Source organism: Rattus norvegicus, chromosome 2, assembly GCF_021556685.1.
Source record: "Rattus norvegicus strain SHRSP/BbbUtx chromosome 2, alternate assembly SHRSP_T2T, whole genome shotgun sequence".
NCBI lineage: Eukaryota > Metazoa > Chordata > Mammalia > Rodentia > Muridae > Rattus > Rattus norvegicus.
Window position 1 is genome coordinate 243377543 of NC_141535.1, and position 17458 is coordinate 243395000.

General features: G+C 43.2%; 1 protein-coding gene across 1 annotated transcript in view; it reads right to left on the reverse strand.

Moving 5' to 3' along the window:
* Gipc2 (GIPC PDZ domain containing family, member 2) overlaps positions 1-17458 on the reverse strand; it is a 79317-nt gene that overhangs the window by 25781 nt on the left and 36078 nt on the right. Inside the window, exon 3 of the mRNA NM_001037210.1 lies at positions 15600-15780. Within this exon, the coding sequence (NP_001032287.1) occupies positions 15600-15780 (181 nt within the window). The remainder of the gene's footprint in view (positions 1-15599; positions 15781-17458) is intronic.

Below are 17458 nucleotides of genomic sequence, written 5' to 3' on the forward strand. Positions count from 1 at the left end.
AACATACACTGCACCTCACACAATAATAGTAGGAGATTTCAACACCACACTCTCATTAATGGACAGATCATGGAAACAGAAAATAAACACAGACACAGTGAAACTAACAGAAGTTATGAACCAAATGGATTTAATGGATATTTATAGAACATTTCATCCTAAAACAAAAGGATATACCTTCTTCTCAGCACCTCATGGTACCTTCTCCAAAATTGACCATATAATCGGTCACAAAATAGGCCTCAACAGGTACAAGGAGATTGAAACAATCCCATGCATCCTATCAAATCACCACAGACTAAGGCTGGTCTTCAAGAACAACAATAATGACAGAAAGCCCACATATACATGGAAGTTGGACAACACTCTACTCAATGATGACTTGGTAAATGAAGAAATAGAAAAAGAAATTAAAGACTTTGTAGAATTTTATGAAAATGAAGGCACAACATACCCAAACTTATGGGACACAATGAAAGCTGTGTTAAGAGGAAATATCATAGCTCTGAGTGCCTCCAAAAAGAAACAGGAGAGAGCATACACTAGCAGCTTGACAGCACACCTGAAAGCTCTAGAACAAAAAGAAGCAAATACACCCAAGAGGAGTAGAAGGCAGGAAATAATCAAACTCAGGGATGAAATCAACCAAGTGAAAACAAAAAGGACTACACAAAGAATCAAAAAAAAAAAAAAAAACCAGGGGTTGGGGATTTAGCTCAGTGGTAGAGCGCTTGCCTAGGAAGCGCAAGGCCCTGGGTTCAGTCCCCAGCTCCGAAAAAAAAAAAAAGAACCGAAAAGGGAGAAGGAACAAAAGAATCAGAGGAAATTCATAAAATCATCAAATCCTACTATAAAAGTCTATATTTAACAAAACTGTAAAATCTGGAGGAAATGGACAATTTTCTGACAGATACCAGAAACCAAAGTTAAATCAGGATCAAATAAACCATTTAAACAATCCCATAATTCCTAAAGAAATAGAAGCAGTTATTAAAAGTCTCCCAACCAAAAGGAGCCCAGAACCAGATGGATTTAGTGCAGAATTCTACCAGACTTTCATAGAAGACCTCATACCAATACTGTCCAAACTATTCCACAAAATAGAAACAGATGGAGCCCTACCAAATTCCTCCTATAAAGCCACAATTACTCTTATACCAAATCCACACAAAGACCCAACAAAGAAAGAGAACTTCAGACCAATTTCCCTTATGAATATCGGCACAAAATTACTTAATAAAATTCTTGCAAACTGAATCCAAGAACACATCAAAACTATCATCCATCATGATCAAGAAGGCTTCATCCCAGGGATGCAGGGATAGTTCAATATACGGAAATCCATCAACGCAATCCACAACATAAACAAACTCAAAGAAAAAAACCACATGATCATTTCATTAGATGCTGAGAAAGCATTTGACAAAATTCAACACCCCTTCATGACAAAAGTCCTGGAAAGATCAGGAATTCAAGGCCCATACCTAAACATAGTAAAAGCAATATACAGCAAACCAGTAGCTAACATTAAACTAAATGGAAACTTGAATCAATCCCACTAAAATCAGGGACTAGACAAGGCTGCCCACTCTCTCCCTACATATTCAATGTAGTTCTCGAAGTCCTAGCAAGAGCAATCAGACAATGAAAGGAGGTCAAAGGGATACAAAGAAGTCAAAATATCACTATTTGCAGATGATATGATGGTATACTTAAGTGACCCCAAAGATTCCACCCCAGAACTCCTAAACCTAATAAAAAAAAAAAACTTCAGCAAAGTGGCTGGGTATAAAATTAACTCAAACAAATCTGTAGCCTTCCTTTACTCAAAGGATAAACAGGCTGAGAAAGAAATTAGGGAAACGACACCCTTCACAATAGTCACAAGTAACATAAAATACCTTATACCTCGGTGTGACTCTAACCAAGCAAGTGAAAGATCTGTATGACAAGAACTTCGAGTCTCTGAAGAAAGAAATTGAAGATCTCAGAAGATGGAAAGATCTCCCCATGCTCATAGATTGGCAGGATTAATACCAATTAATACCATTGGTAAAAATGGCATTTTGCCAAAAGCAATCTACAGATTCAATGCAATCCCCATCAAAACTCCTACTCAATTCTTCATAGAGTTAGAAAGAACAATTTGCAAATTTATTTGGAATAACAAAAAACCCAGGATAGCTAAAACTATTCTCAACCATAAAAGAACTTCTGGGGGAATCACCATCTCTGACCTCAAGAGGTATTACAAAGCAATAGTGATTAAAAAAAAAAACAAAACAAAACTGTGTGGTATTGGTACAGAGACAGGCAGGTAGATCAGTGGAATAGAATTGAAGACCCAGAAATGAACCCATATACCCATGGTCACTTGATCTTCGTCAAAGGAGCTAAAACCATCCACTGGAAAAAAGATAGCATTTTCAACAAATGGTGCTGGTTCAACTGGAGGTCAGCATGTAGAAGAATGCAAATTGATCCACTCTTATCACCATGTACAAAGCTTAAGTCTAAGTGGATCAAGGACCTCCACATCAAACCAGATACATTCAAACTAATAGAAGAAAAAGTGGGGAAGAATCTTGAACACATGGACACTAGGGAAAATTTCCTGAACAGAACACCAATGGCTTATGCTCTAATATCAAGAATGTACAAATGGGACCTCATAAAACTGCAAAGTTTCTGTAAGGCAAAGGACACCATCATTAGGACAAAACGGCAACCAACAGATTGGGAAAAAAATCTTTATCTGATAGAGGGCTAATATCCAAAATATACAAAGAACCCAAGAAGTTTGACTCCAGAGAGCCAAATAACCCTATTAAAAATGGGGTACAGAGCTAAACAAAAAATTCTCAGTTGAGGAATATGGAATGGCCAAGAAGCACCTAAAGAAATGTTCAACATCCTTAGTCATCAGGGAAATGCAAATCAAAGCAATCCTGAGATTCTATCTCATACCAGTCAGAATGGCTAAGATAAAAAAAAAAACTCAGATGACAGCAGATATTGGCAAAGATGTGGAGAATGAGGAACACTCCTCTATTGTTGGTGGAATTGCAGACTGGTACAACCACTCTGGAAATCAGTCTGGAGGTTCATCAGAAAATTAGACATTGTACTACCTGAGGACCCAGCTATACCTCTCCTGGGCATATACGGAAATGATGCTCTAACATACAACAAAAACACATGCTCCACTATGTTCATAGCAGCCTTATTTATAATTGTCAGAAGCTGGAAAGAACCCAGATGCCCTTCAACAGAGAAATGGATACAGAAAAGTGTGGTACATCTACACAATGAAGTACTACTCAGCTATTAAAAACAATGACTTCATGAAATTCATAGGCAAATGGATTGAACTAGAAAATATCACCCTGAGTGAGGTAACCCAATCACAGAAAAACACATGTGGTATGCACTCACTGATAAGTGGATATTAGCCCAAAAACTTGAATTTCACAAGTTAAAATCCATAGACCATATGTAACTCAAGAAGAAGGACAACCGATGTGTGGATGCTTCAGTCCTTCTTAAAAGGGAGAGCAACTCCCTACTTATTCAATATAGTTCTTGAAGTTCTAGCCAGAGCAATCAGACAACAAAAGGAGATCAAAGGGATACAGATCGGAAAAGAAGAGGTCAAAATATCACTATTTGCAGATGACATGATAGTATATTTAAGTGATCCCAAAAGTTCCACCAGAGAACTACTAAAGCTGATAAACAACTTCAGCAAAGTGGCTGGGTATAAAATTAACTCAAATAAATCAGTTGCCTTCCTCTATACAAAAGAGAAACAAGCCGAGAAAGAAATTAGGGAAACGACACTCTTCATAATAGACCCAAATAATATAAAGTACCTCGGTGTGACTTTAACCAAGCAAGTAAAAGATCTGTACAATAAGAACTTCAAGACACTGAGGAAAGAAATTGAAGAAGACCTCAGAAGATGGAAAGATCTCCCATGCTCATGGATTGGCAGGATTAATATAGTAAAAATGGCCATTTTACCAAAAGCAATCTACAGATTCAATGCAATCCCCATCAAAATACCAATCCAATTCTTCAAAGAGTTAGACAGAACAATTTGCAAATTCATCTGGAATAACAAAAAACCCAGGATAGCTAAAGCTATCCTCAACAATAAAAGGACTTCAGGGGGAATCACTATCCCTGAACTCAAGCAGTATTACAGAGCAATAGTGATAAAAACTGCATGGTATTGGTACAGAAACAGACAGATAGACCAATGGAATAGAATTGAAGACCCAGAAATGAACCCACACACCTATGGTCACTTGATTTTTGACAAAGGAGCCAAAACCATCCAATGGAAAAAAGATAGCATTTTCAGCAAATGGTGCTGGTTCAACTGGAGGGCAACATGTAGAAGAATGCAGATCGATCCATGCTTATCACCCTGTACAAAGCTTAAGTCCAAGTGGATCAAGGACCTCCACATCAAACCAGACACACTCAAACTAATAGAAGAAAAACTAGGGAAGCATCTGGAACACATGGGCACTGGAAAAAATTTCCTGAACAAAACACCAATGGCTTATGCTCTAAGATCAAGAATCGACAAATGGGATCTCATAAAACTGCAAAGCTTCTGTAAGGCAAAGGACACTGTGGTTAGGACAAAACGGCAACCAACAGATTGGGAAAAGATCTTTACCAATCCTACAACAGATAGAGGCCTTATATCCAAAATATACAAAGAACTCAAGAAGTTAGACCGCAGGGAAACAAATAACCCTATTAAAAAATGGGGTTCAGAGCTAAACAAAGAATTCACAGCTGAGGAATGCCGAATGGCTGAGAAACACCTAAAGAAATGTTCAACATCTTTAGTCATAAGGGAAATGCAAATCAAAACAACCCTGAGATTTCACCTCACACCAGTGCGATTGGCTAAGATCAAAAACTCAGGTGACAGCAGATGCTGGCGAGGATGTGGAGAAAGAGGAACACTCCTCCATTGTTGGTGGGATTGCAGACTGGTAAAACCATTCTGGAAATCAGTCTGGAGGTTCCTCAGAAAATTGGACATTGAACTGCCTGAGGATCCAGCTATACCTCTCTTGGGCATATACCCAAAAGATGCCTCAACATATAAAAGAGACACGTGCTCCACTATGTTCATCGCAGCCTTATTTATAATAGCCAGAAAATGGAAAGAACCCAGATGCCCTTCAACAGAGGAATGGATACAGAAAATGTGGTACATCTACACAATGGAATATTACTCAGCTATCAAAAACAATGACTTTATGAAATTCGTAGGCAAATGGTTGGAACTGGAAAATATCATCCTGAGTGAGCTAACCCAATCACAGAAAGACATACATGGTATGCACTCATTGATAAGTGGCTATTAGCCCAAATGCTTGAATTACCCTAGATCCCTAGAACAAACGAAACTCAAGACGGATGATCAAAATGTGAATGCTTCACTCCTTCTTTAAATGAGGAAAAAGAATACCCTTGGCAGGGAAGGGAGAGGCAAAGATTAAAACAGAGCCTGAAGGAACACCCATTCAGAGCCTGCCCCACATGTGGCCCATACATATACAGCCACCCAATTAGACAAGATGGATGAAGCAAAGAAGTGCAGACCGACAGGAGCCGGATGTAGATCGCTCCTGAGAGACACAGCCAGAATACAGCAAATATAGAGGCGAATGCCAGCAGCAAACCACTGAACTGAGAATAGGTCCCCTATTGAAGGAATCAGAGAAAGAACTGGAAGAGCTTGAAGGGGCTCGAGACCCCATATGTACAACAATGCCAAGCAACCAGAGCTTCCAGGGACTAAGCCACTACCTAAAGACTATACATGGACTGACCCTGGACTCTGACCTCATAGGTAGCAATGAATATCCTAGTAAGAGCACCAGTGGAAGGGGAAGCCCTGGGTCCTGCTAAGACTGAACCCCCAGTGAACTAGTCTATGGGGGGAGGGCGGCAATGGGGGGAGGGTTGGGAGGGGAACACCCATAAGGAAGGGGAGGGGGGAGGGGGATGTTTGCCCGGAAACCGGGAAAGGGAATAACACTCGAAATGTATATAAGAAATACTCAAGTTAATAAAAAAAAAAATTAAAAAAAAAAACATATGACCTGGTAGTCCAAAATATTTAAAAAAAAAAAAAAAAAGGGGAGAGCAAAAATATTTATAGGACGGGATATGGAGACAAAGTTTGGAGCAGAGACTGAAGGATTGACCATTCAGAGCCTGCCCCACCTGGGTATACAGCCCATATATATATATATATATATATATATATATATATATATATATATATATATATATATAGTCACCAAAACTAGATAATATTGATGAAGTCAAGAAATGCATGCAGACAGGAGCCTGATATAGCTGTCTCCTGAAAGGCTCAGTCAGAGCATGTCAAATACAGAGGCGAATACTAGCAGCCAACCATTAAACCGAGAACAGGGTCCCCATTGGAGGAGTTAGAGAAAGTATTGAAGGAGCTGAAGGGGTTTGCAACCCCATAAGAACAACAATACCAACCAACCAGAACTCCCAGGGCCTAAACCACCATCCAAAGACTACACATGGACTGACCTATGGCTCCAATTGCATATGTATCAGAGGATGGCCTTGTTGGGCACCATGGGAGAAGCCCTTAGTACTGCCAAGACTTGGTACTGCAGGGTAATGTCAGGGGGTGGGGTGGGAAGGGGCAGTGATTGGGGAGGGGGAACACCCTCATAGAAGAAGGGGAGGGGGTGAGATAGGGGCTTATGGCTAGAAAACGGGAAAAGGGAATAATATTTGAAATGTAAATTAAAAATATTCACAGAAAAAGAGAAAGTGATGTCTAATTGAGTGGCAGACAAAGTGACAAATCAAAGACCTGACAGGATAGAATATAGCCATCTCTCACAAGAAGAGAGAGGGAAGGGAAACTACTTAGGGGAGAGACAGACAGTCCAGGAGGAAGAGAGTGCGGTCAGGAATACAGCAGTGTTCATGGAGAGCAGTGCAGCAGAGGTGAGAGGGAGAGTAGAGCAGCACAGAGGGAGAAGGAGGCGGGTTTTACCAGGAGAGTTTTGCAGAGACAGACTGAGGAACAAACCAGACACAAGTGAACACAGAACAAGCCAGAGAATGAGATGGGGCCAGAAGATGAGAAAAGACTGCTGGAGTTAGAGGCCCCACAGAGCAATTCAGGGGTCAAGAGGAAAACCAGATTGAACCAGTTAACTGGGAGAGGCGTCTGAGCCAGACAGCTGAGTTCAACCAGCCAGCTGGAGATCAGAAAGAACTGGGGAGCTTTTCCAGTCAGCATTAGGTCTCAGGCTAAAAACCTTCTAGGCTAGATTAGATAGTATGGAGTCTAGAAGCTTCCAGGACTAGGCCTAGGTTAGCAGACTGAGGCAATAAATCTTGGAGACAACAATTAATTTGGGAGAATAAAAAAATACTTTTATGCTTAAACATTCCTCCTTTTCTTCTTTGGAATCCCTACTGTAGTTCATAGTCCCAAGCGTTTAGCATTTCCTGTCTACTAAACTGCCAGAGAAACACCAAAGCCCCTTCCCTAGTCATATAGAGCAGCATTTGACTTAAGCTCTCTGACTTAATTCCTACAACTTCATTTTGTGTCACTTTTAAAACCAGTATGCAATGTCTCACTCTCAGCCTCCAGAGAAAGCATATGTTCCCCGCCTGGCTTCCAAGCTCTCCTGACATTATTCTAAGTGGCTTTTGCAGACTGTCCTGCTACGGTTCCTACAGGCCAGTGCTCTTCATGGCCACCCACCTTCCAAACCCTCCTGCCTTCAGACATGTTCTTCCCGCAGTCCCAGGACAAGTTCAAGTGTGATTTCCACAGAGCTCCTTTCTCACCTAGTCCTACCTGCTCCCTTATCCCCCCTCACAATGCCCATTGGACTTCCACAGTGTGTTCTAACGAAATGTAAATCCACAATTCCGCACCTAAGAAATGTCAGCGCAGGGCCTGGAGAGATGGCTCAGCGGTTAAGAGCACTGACTGTTCTAGAGGTCCTGAGTTCAATTCCCAACAACCACATGGTGACTCATGACTATCTGTAATGGGATCCAGTTCCTTCTTCTGGTGTGTCTGAAGACAGCTACAGTGTACTCATATAAATTGTAAAAACATAAAATAAAGAATTTTTAAAAAGCAGAAATAATTGTAAAAGTGGATCCTTGTTCCCCCACTAACACCACACGTGTGCACTTGCCCATGCTTGCACCAATCCCCAGCTGTGGGTTTCGTGAGAAGACTCTGTCTTAGTTTTGTTTGGGTGGAGTTTATTTCCATCCCAGGATCCAAAGAAATGAGGCTGTTCTCAGTGATCATGGCCCCACCCTGTCCAGTGTGTCTACTTTCAAGCCAAGCCAGGGTGAAAAAAGTCTCTTGTAAAACCACCGCTCGCTCTCATGGTTCTAACACCCTGTGTCATCTGGTCAGCTGGCCCAATGCTTTCTCTGGTCCTTGACATCAGCGCAAGCCTGGCATAGCCTTCTGTCTCATGGCACTCTCTTTGGGAAGTTCCCACCCAGCCTTACCACTTACTCCCACCAATCACACTTATTATATTTATATTTATTTATTATGTATGTTTCATTATATATATTTATTTATACATTTATAAGTTGTTATATTTATACATTATTATATAAACATATTATATTATAATACATTTATATTATATGTTTGTTTATTTATTTATTATACTCAGCTCGGAAGTGAACTGTGCAGTCTGCATCACAGCGAGGCAGCCTCTGAGCCTATGGGAGATTCTAAAGCAGGAACACACACTGTTAACACCTCGGAGCTGGCCAGATTTCTCTCTCCCTACACCTCCACTCCACCCTAGGTGACTCAATGCACAGTTAAACCATCCCAGGACTCAGTTTACTCATCTGGGAAAGTCTTCTTGGAGTCGTATGAGGATTAACTCGGAAAAGCACGAGGCCTGGCAGCATCTCTGAGACTCAAGCCCTAGTCCAAGTACCCTACATGCATAATTCGTGTAAAATTCAGAGATGTTACAGAGTAGAAAGCAGACAGATGTGGGTCATATAACACCAGTGATCACTGAGCTAATAGGACTCACGAAAGAGGCAAACACCAGTGTCCTGGCTCAGAGTCCTTCATCTTCCCCTTCGTCGCACATCCAGTAAGTGTTAACTCCTACTAGTGAGATTAGGGGCTTCTTAGTGTGTTCGCCTCTTTCTGTAAATGCCCTTGAAGATAGCAAACAGTGACTCAGCATGGCAGTAGGCAAGAGGCAGCTCTGGTCACTGCTCTGGTCACTGCAGCTTTCTCACATAGGCCCTGGGAAAACAGCTTTAAGTTTAGAATGACCTTGGGGATTGGATGGCTTCTTGCTTAGAACAAACTTATGAAAGTAGATGGGAAAGATAGCTCAGTGGATCCAGCACTCGTAGTTAAGTATGAACAGCTTAGTTGGAATCCCCAGCACCTACATAAGAAAGCCAAGCGTGGAGGCAGACCCCTCAAACCCCAGGGTTGGCGGGCAGAGACTGGCAGACCCCAGCAGCTCACTGACCAGCTAGCCCAGCTGAAACTGTGAGCTTCAGGTTCAGTGAGAGACCCTGTTCCAAGAAGCAAGGCAGAGTGTATAAGAGATACCCACTGTCCTCCTCTGTCTCAACATGTAAACCACACTCACATGCATGTCCCTCCACACATCTATTACACACACAAGTGCACACACACAAAGAGAGAGAGAGAGACAGAGACAGAAAGAGACAAAGACAAAGAGAGAGACAGAGATCCCTGACAAAAGTGAATGGTAGCTTCTGTCATAATATATTGCTATCCTTCACCATTTGACCTGAGGTGAGACAGTGCCAAGTTTCAACAAGTGTCTGCTCTCGCCAGCCATTCCTGTCCCTGCCTCCTTTAGTTCTTCTGTGGCTAAAATCACTCCTTGCAGAAAAGCTCTATCCTTGCAGTGACTGCACAAGCTGAAGGGTCCTTGTCTGAAATCTTGGGGACAAAAGCGTTTCAGCTCTCAGGTTTTCAGATTTGGGGATACCTACCTGTGTATAAGGGGTACGCTGGGGACAGGAGTCAAGACTACACCTGAACTTCGTTTCATACACCGCCAGCTCATAACCCGAAGGCCACCGTGAACGTTATTTTTGTTGCACCTGTGATTTTACTGTGGCCCAACCCATTGAGTCAGGCACGGGATTTTTCCATTCCTAGTCAGGCCTCGTGCTCGGAAACTGTCAGTTAGGGAACGTTTCTGATTTTAGATTTTGAGGTAAAGGATGCTTAACCTGTGTGATAACAGCTAATATTGAAGATTCAATGTACCAAGGAGTACTGTACAACCTTTCCAGTGTAGTCTTCACAACAGACTAACGTGGTAAAGTCTACCAGCATCTTTACTTTTGGTATAGGGAAGCCAAGGCACCGAAAGGTTAAGACATTTACTCATTATCACACAGCACCTGGCAGGATGACTGTCCTAAGGATTCATCTTATCAGTTATTTCATATGTTCCCAGGGTAGTTTGTAGAGTCCAACACATACAGGGAACAACCAAAAGTATCTGTAGCTGAATTTTTTATATTAAATGTAGCATAGTCAAAATCATCTTCTGAAGATCCATGTGGCTTCTCTGTAATACAAGCACTTAGGAAGCAGAAGCCAGGGAATTGACTCTGAAAAATTGAGGCTAGCCTGGTCTACACTGTGAGCACCAGGTCAGCCAGGGATACATAGTGAGGCCCTAAGAAGGGAAAAGAGGAAGGGGATATAAGGTTCTTGTTGTTGTTGTTGTTGTTGTTGTTGTTGTTGTTGTTGTTGTTGTTTAATTGTTTGAAAAGGAGTAAGCAGTTTTCTCCTCAGGTTTACAGGGCAGCATTTGAAAGAGCGATTAGCAAAATGACAAAGAACTGTGTCATTCTCCCAATGTGTCATTCCAAGGGCTAATCACACTGTTCCACATACTTAACATCCCATTCTGATGTTAAGAGAGAGAGCTTCGCATTGAGGAATCCTCTAAAATCAGACAAAACCTAACTCCCCTCCCCCTAATCTGACCCGCAGACGTAAGAGGAAACCATTTCCTCCCAACTCCCTTTCTGACTGGGAAAACACAGGTCTCATTCTGGGAGCCTCCTTGCTCAAAGGGTAAAAGTCACACATCGGGCAGATTCTCCAGGGTAAATGAGTTAAGACTCATTTAAACTGATCCAGCAGTTATCCCCAACAGTTCAAAGGTCTCCTGGGAAAAGGAACCAGTCAGTCTGGTCTGCTTTCAAGAGTGGTTTCAACTGGGTTTCACAGCTGGCGGCAGTCTGGGTTTGCCATGAGCAGGGGTTGAGCTCATGGCGAAAGCTATGTCCCTTTCTTTACACAGGCACAGGAGAAAGGAACGAGCCAAGCCCTAAAAAAGTATCTTTAGAGACATTCCAGGCAACACTTGATAAGGGCTGGAAGGCTGCCATGACAAGGGCACGGAAGGCTCCAGATCAAGAAAGAAAACCGGATCAGACAGCAACTAACCAGGGGAAACCGTGGGGAAATCTTCGCCTCACATTCCCAGTAGGGAAGTCCTCCAGCCTAGAAGCTGTGGTTTCGTTGTGTCTGGGTAAGAAATGGATACATGATCGTGTACAATGTATACTATTAGTACACACAAACAAACGTTTGTAACTGACACAGACCAGTGTTTGTAACAAAGTTTTCCCTGGAGCTGGGAATGGAGCTCAGTTAGTGGAGTGCTGTGGAGCGTACTCCAGGCCCTGGTCCCAATCCCTAGCACTGCAGAAACAGGGCACATTAGTACTCAGTTGTGACTTCAGCACCTGGAACTTAGAGGCCGCAAGATCACAAGTTCTTGATCACTGTGGTGGTTTGAATGAGAATGACCCCTGAGAAGTTCATATATTTGACTACTTAGTCACCAGCTCCTAGATTTGAATGTTTACTCATCAGGGAGTGACAGCATTTAGGATTAGGAGTGCCTTGTCACTTGATTCATTTTCATGTTCATCTCACCTGACTAGATAGGAACTTGTACGTCTGGATCTTAGCATATCCCAAGAGTACAATACACAGATGGTATAGGGTAAGCTATCAATAAATGGCCGACATCATTACTCTTAAATCATTAGCACTCTAAAATCAGCACACACCAATGGTTCAGAAGGTACCTGTTGAAAGAAATGTACCAGTATACTCTTGATATCTACCAAAACCAAAAAAGTTAGAGTATTAGTACATTCTAGACAATTAGAGAATCCAAGAACTCCATATATATAGTCCAAGAACAGGCAATGGAATGTTTTTTCCTTCATCCCTGTGGTGGTTTTAATAAGAATGGCCCCCATAGATTCATACATTTGAATAGTAAGGCAGTGGCCCTAGTTGAGAAGGATTGGGAAGTGTGGCCTTATTGGAGGAAGTTTACTACTGGGGGTGGGCTTTGAGGTGAGCCCAAGCCAGGCTACATGTTTTTGCTGCCTGCAGATCCAGATTTAGAACTCTCAGCTATTTCTGCCTGAGTGCTGCCATGCTCCCTGCCATGATGATAATTGAATAAAGCTCTGAAGCTATTGGCCAACATGAAGTAAATGCTTTCTTTTATAAGAATTGCCATAATCTTATGGAGAGATGGCTCAGTGGTTAAGAGCATTAACTTGCTCTTCCAGTGGTCCTGAGTTCAAATCCCGGCAACCACATGGTGGCTCACAACCATCTGTAATGGGATCTGATGCCTTCTTCTGGTGTGTCTCAAGACAGCTACAGTGTGCTCATATATAATAAATAAATACATTAAAAAATTGCCGGGGTTGGGGATTTAGCTCAGTGGTAGAGCGCTTACCTAGGAAGCGCAAGGCCCTGGGTTCGGTCCCCAGCTCCTAAAAAAAGAACCAAAAAAAAAAAAATTGCCTTAATCATGATGTCTCTTTACAGCAGTGGAACTTTGACTAAGACATGAAAGAAAGGAAGAAAGAAACAAAGAAGGGAAGAAAAAGAAAAAAAATTGAGTTCCTGGCCCTACATCAATAATAGTTCTAGGAAATGCATGAAGAAAGGAAGGAAAATACCCAGACAATATGACAGGGACCAAGAGAACCAGGAGACCTGCCTCCCTCAGAAAACCTACACACCAAGGAAAAGCCAGAGAAACAACAAATCACTTCACCTTACTCCAAGGACAAAGAGCAGAGCAGCAAAAACCCAGGGTCAGAAGGTGGCTGAGTGGCAGGGCTTCCTTCTGAGAGAGACCCCCATGCTGGGGCCACAGTGAAGTATTATCTCACTGAAAGGAAAATACCTGCAGACCATCAGCTCGTGGAGAAAAACCCAGCCACTGCTCCCACACGAACCTGCAGACATCCCAACCCAGCACCAGCAGAGCGTGGTCTCTAACACAATATCTTCCTGTGAGAAAAACTCACTCAGGAGCTTTTCCTCCGTGTGTCAATGGACTCCACAAGGTTCTACAGAAGGTTCTAGAGAGACTGAGCACATAGGGGTATTTGCTACACATCTCCGATACTGAAGGAGGAGGGCAAGGGTTAATCACAGAACATAGAACAGTATAACTAAGCACAACGACCCTGGTAAGACTCGAAACTATCATCCAGTCCAGCAACAAGGAACAGGAATGAGCAACGTCCCATGTAGACACAGGGACTCCAAGGGTTTCCACGGATACGACAACAGTTGAATGTGATGGTAGATGCCTGTAACTCCAGTACTTGGAAGGGAGGGAGAAGGATCAGGAGTTCACGATCATCCTCCATATACAGTGAATTTGAAAGCAGCTTGAGTTACAACACAAAGGTCCATGGGAAGTGGCACTAAGGAGGTGCGGCCTTGTTGGAGGAAATGTGTCACTGTAGAGGCAGGCTTTGAGGCCTTATATATGCTCAAGCCATGCCCCGTGGGACAATCTCCTCTGCTGCCTGCAGATCAAGATGTAGCACTTTGTCTGCCTGCATGCCGCCATGCTTCCTGCCACAGTGGGCTGAGCCTCTCAAACTGTAAGCCAGCCTCGATTAAATGTTTCCCTCTGTAAGAGTTATGATGGCCATCGAGTCTCTTCACAACAACAAACCCTAACGAAACAGTGTTAGAGATAAACATAGGGAGAAGTTCGATTTCTTAAGTTATACAGAGAATAGCTCTGCATTACAAAGAGTCTGCATTGTGTAGGACAATGTACGGAAGCCCCCCAGCTCCCATCAGTGTAAAGAACAAACTTTGGAGGAGCCCTGTGGGAAGGGGCCGCCACAGAGAGGTCCGTGCTTGCCTTGCTTTCTTCAGGGGGAGAAAGGCATGGGGGCTGACACATAGGCAGGAGTCTGGCAGCACCACTGTGAGCTCCCACCGTAGTCCCTGAGAAGCAATGAGGCCGCAAGCACGCTTCTCTCAGCCTTCTAGTGGAACTGTTTCCTACGTGCAACACAATTCCCACTGCGTTTCTATTAACCAACAATCATTTGGTAACAGGGAGTACTTCCTAACTCCATGGATACAGAGGCGATCTGTCACTCACTGGAAGGAGGAGGGCAATATGTAATTTCACCCATTGCCCTGAGGCGGGGAAAATGTTAGAGACAAGTTAGAAAAAATATTTGTGTTATGAGGGCATCAGCAAGAACACAGGGTGTGGGGGGCGGGATCAGGGATGAGTCAGGGCAGGCCCAGATCATTCTCCTGAAGATGTTTGAGCACCGCCGGGCATGAGGACTTCACGAATTAAAATAGTGCTCAGTAGCAGGAGAAGCTGGCACATTCTCACACCATGGAATGGTCCTGGAGGTGTCAGCAAGAGTCGAGACACAGCTGCTGTGGCTAAAACCAGATGTGACAGGAAAGAGGGAGTCACTTCATGACGTCCCAAACTCTAAATGTCAAGGAGAAAGTGTTCTGAGTCTGTCAAACAGAACGGATGACGGATGACCGTGTTGAGCACCACTTCCATACAAAGCTAGCCTCTGCTACTTGGGTCCCTGGAAAACAACTGGAGTTTGAAGAACCCCGTCAGAAATCTCCCTGCTCAGCACAGTGAAACAATATAGCAGAGGGTGGCACAGCCCCATCTCCAGCTCCCTCGCTGGACATCTGACTCTGCAAATACAGAACTTGCTTTAGAAAAAGGTCCTTCCTTTGGGGTTGGGGATTTAGCTCAGTGGTAGAGCGCATACCTAGGAAGCGCAAGGCCCTGGGTTCGGTCCCCAGCTCCGAAAAAAAGAACCAAAAAAAAAAAAAAAAAGAAAAGAAAAAGAAAAAGGTCTTTCAATGGGCAACTTTTCTCCCCCCTTCCATAGTTGCTCTCCTTCTAAGTAATGCTGTCTGTAATAGTCTGTTCTTCCCTAGTACGGTGGACAAGATGGTGTGCTAAAAGTGCAGGGCCCCACACAGCAGTATCCTGACTCTTAGATAAACAAGGGGAAGAAGCCAGTTTCTCTTTGTCTGTCTGTCTGTCTGTCTGTCTGTCTGTCTCTCTCTCTCTCTCTCTCTCTCTCTCTCTCTCTCACACACACACACACACACACACACACACACACACACACACACACACACCACTTACCAAATGCCTTCTTGGGTTCTATTAACTGCAAAGTAAAGAGTTCCTCCTTTTTCAATTCCTTTAACTTCTTAGCGACTTCAAAGTGACGCCACCCAACAATATTTTCTCCGTTTATACATTCGATATGATCCCCCACACAGATCGTTTTAACTGAGTCAATGGTGCTGCCATCCTTAATTCTCTGAAAGAAAGAAAACCAATGGTGATATTGAGTGGAACTGTATGTTGTTACCTCTTATGCCCCTGAGATATGCCATGCTAACACATTAACGATATACTTTAACACTCCAACGCTCACTTAGGGACAGAAGGTGAAGCAGGAAACACAGACACAGGCAGACAGACACAAACACAGTGATACACAGATACACAGGTACAGACACACAGACATACAGACACACGGGCAGACACACAGACAGACACACAGACATACAGACACACAGGCAGACACACAGACAGACACACAGACATACAGATACAGACACACAGGCTGTCCCATCTCTACCTATTCTTCAACTTCCTTACATTCAGAATCCAGCTAGCTCATGCCATCATCTCCCCTGCTGTGGTGCTGGAAACCAAACATGGCCCCTGGAGGAGCAACAAGTGCCCTTAACCACTGAGAGAGATATTTCTTCTGCTCCATAAGAGGTCTTCTTTTTTTAAATAATTTCAGCGAGAGACGCACAGAGCCCACGCTCTATCTAGCAGCTTTGTGCTTAAACCTGTTATAAATGCAAAGACTTAACAGATATAATTACAGCCAAGAAGCCCAATGTCCACTGAGTGACAAGCAATGGCTAACGTTTCAGGAGTTAGTGAGACCAAGCTTTTCCATCCATCAGTGAGGACAAGTTCACACTATTGATTTCCATTGATGCATTTTAAAGGAAAGAGGCACAGGCTCACAGAGAACTGACAACAAGCTATTTGATAAGGGTATTCTTTTGTTTTTTTACATGTTTATTACGTTCGTTTATTTGTATGTGTGTGTAACTATGCCTGTGTGTCTGTGTCTGTCTGTCTGTATCTACCTGTGTATCTGTGTCTGTGTGTCTCTCTGTCTGTGCCTGTGTGTCTGTACCTTTGTGTCTATGCATCTCTGTGTTTGTCTATGTGTCTGTGTCTACCAGTGTATCTGTGTCTACCTGTGTGTCTGTCTATCTGTCTGTGTCTGTCTGTGTGTCTGTGTCTACCTGTGTGTCTGTGTGTCTGTATTTGTGTGTCTCTCTGTCTGTGCCTGTGTGTCTGTGTATCTCTCTGTGTATATCTGTGTGTGTCTCTCTCTCTGTGCCTGTGTGTCTGTGTATCTCTCTGTGTATATCTGTGTGTGTCTCTCTCTCTGTGCCTGTGTGCCTGTGTGTCTGTGTCTGTGTGTCTGCGCCTGTGTCTTTATGTGTGTCTGTCTGTGTGTTCCTGTGTGTCTGTGTGTCTGTACCTGTGTGTCTATGCATCTCTGTGTCTGTGTGTGTGTCTGTCTGTCTCTGCGTGTGTCTATGTCTGTGTGTTTATGTATCTGTCTGTGTCTGTCTGTGTATCTGTGTTTACCTGTGTGTCTGTGTGTCTGTGTCTATGTATCTGTGTATCTCTCTGTGTCTGTCTGTGTGTCTGTGTCTACCTATGTGTCTGTGTGTCTGTGTTTGTGTGTGTCTCTCTCTGTGTCTGTCTGTGTGTCTGTGTCTACCTATGTGTCTGTGTGTCTGTGTTTGTGTGTGTCTCTCTCTGTGTCTGTCTGTGTGTCTGTGTCTACCTATGTGTCTGTGTGTCTGTGTTTGTGTGTGTCTCTCTCTGTGTCTGTGTGTCTGTGCCTGTGTCTTTATGTGTGTCTGTGTCTGTGTATGCCTGTGTGTCTGTGTGTG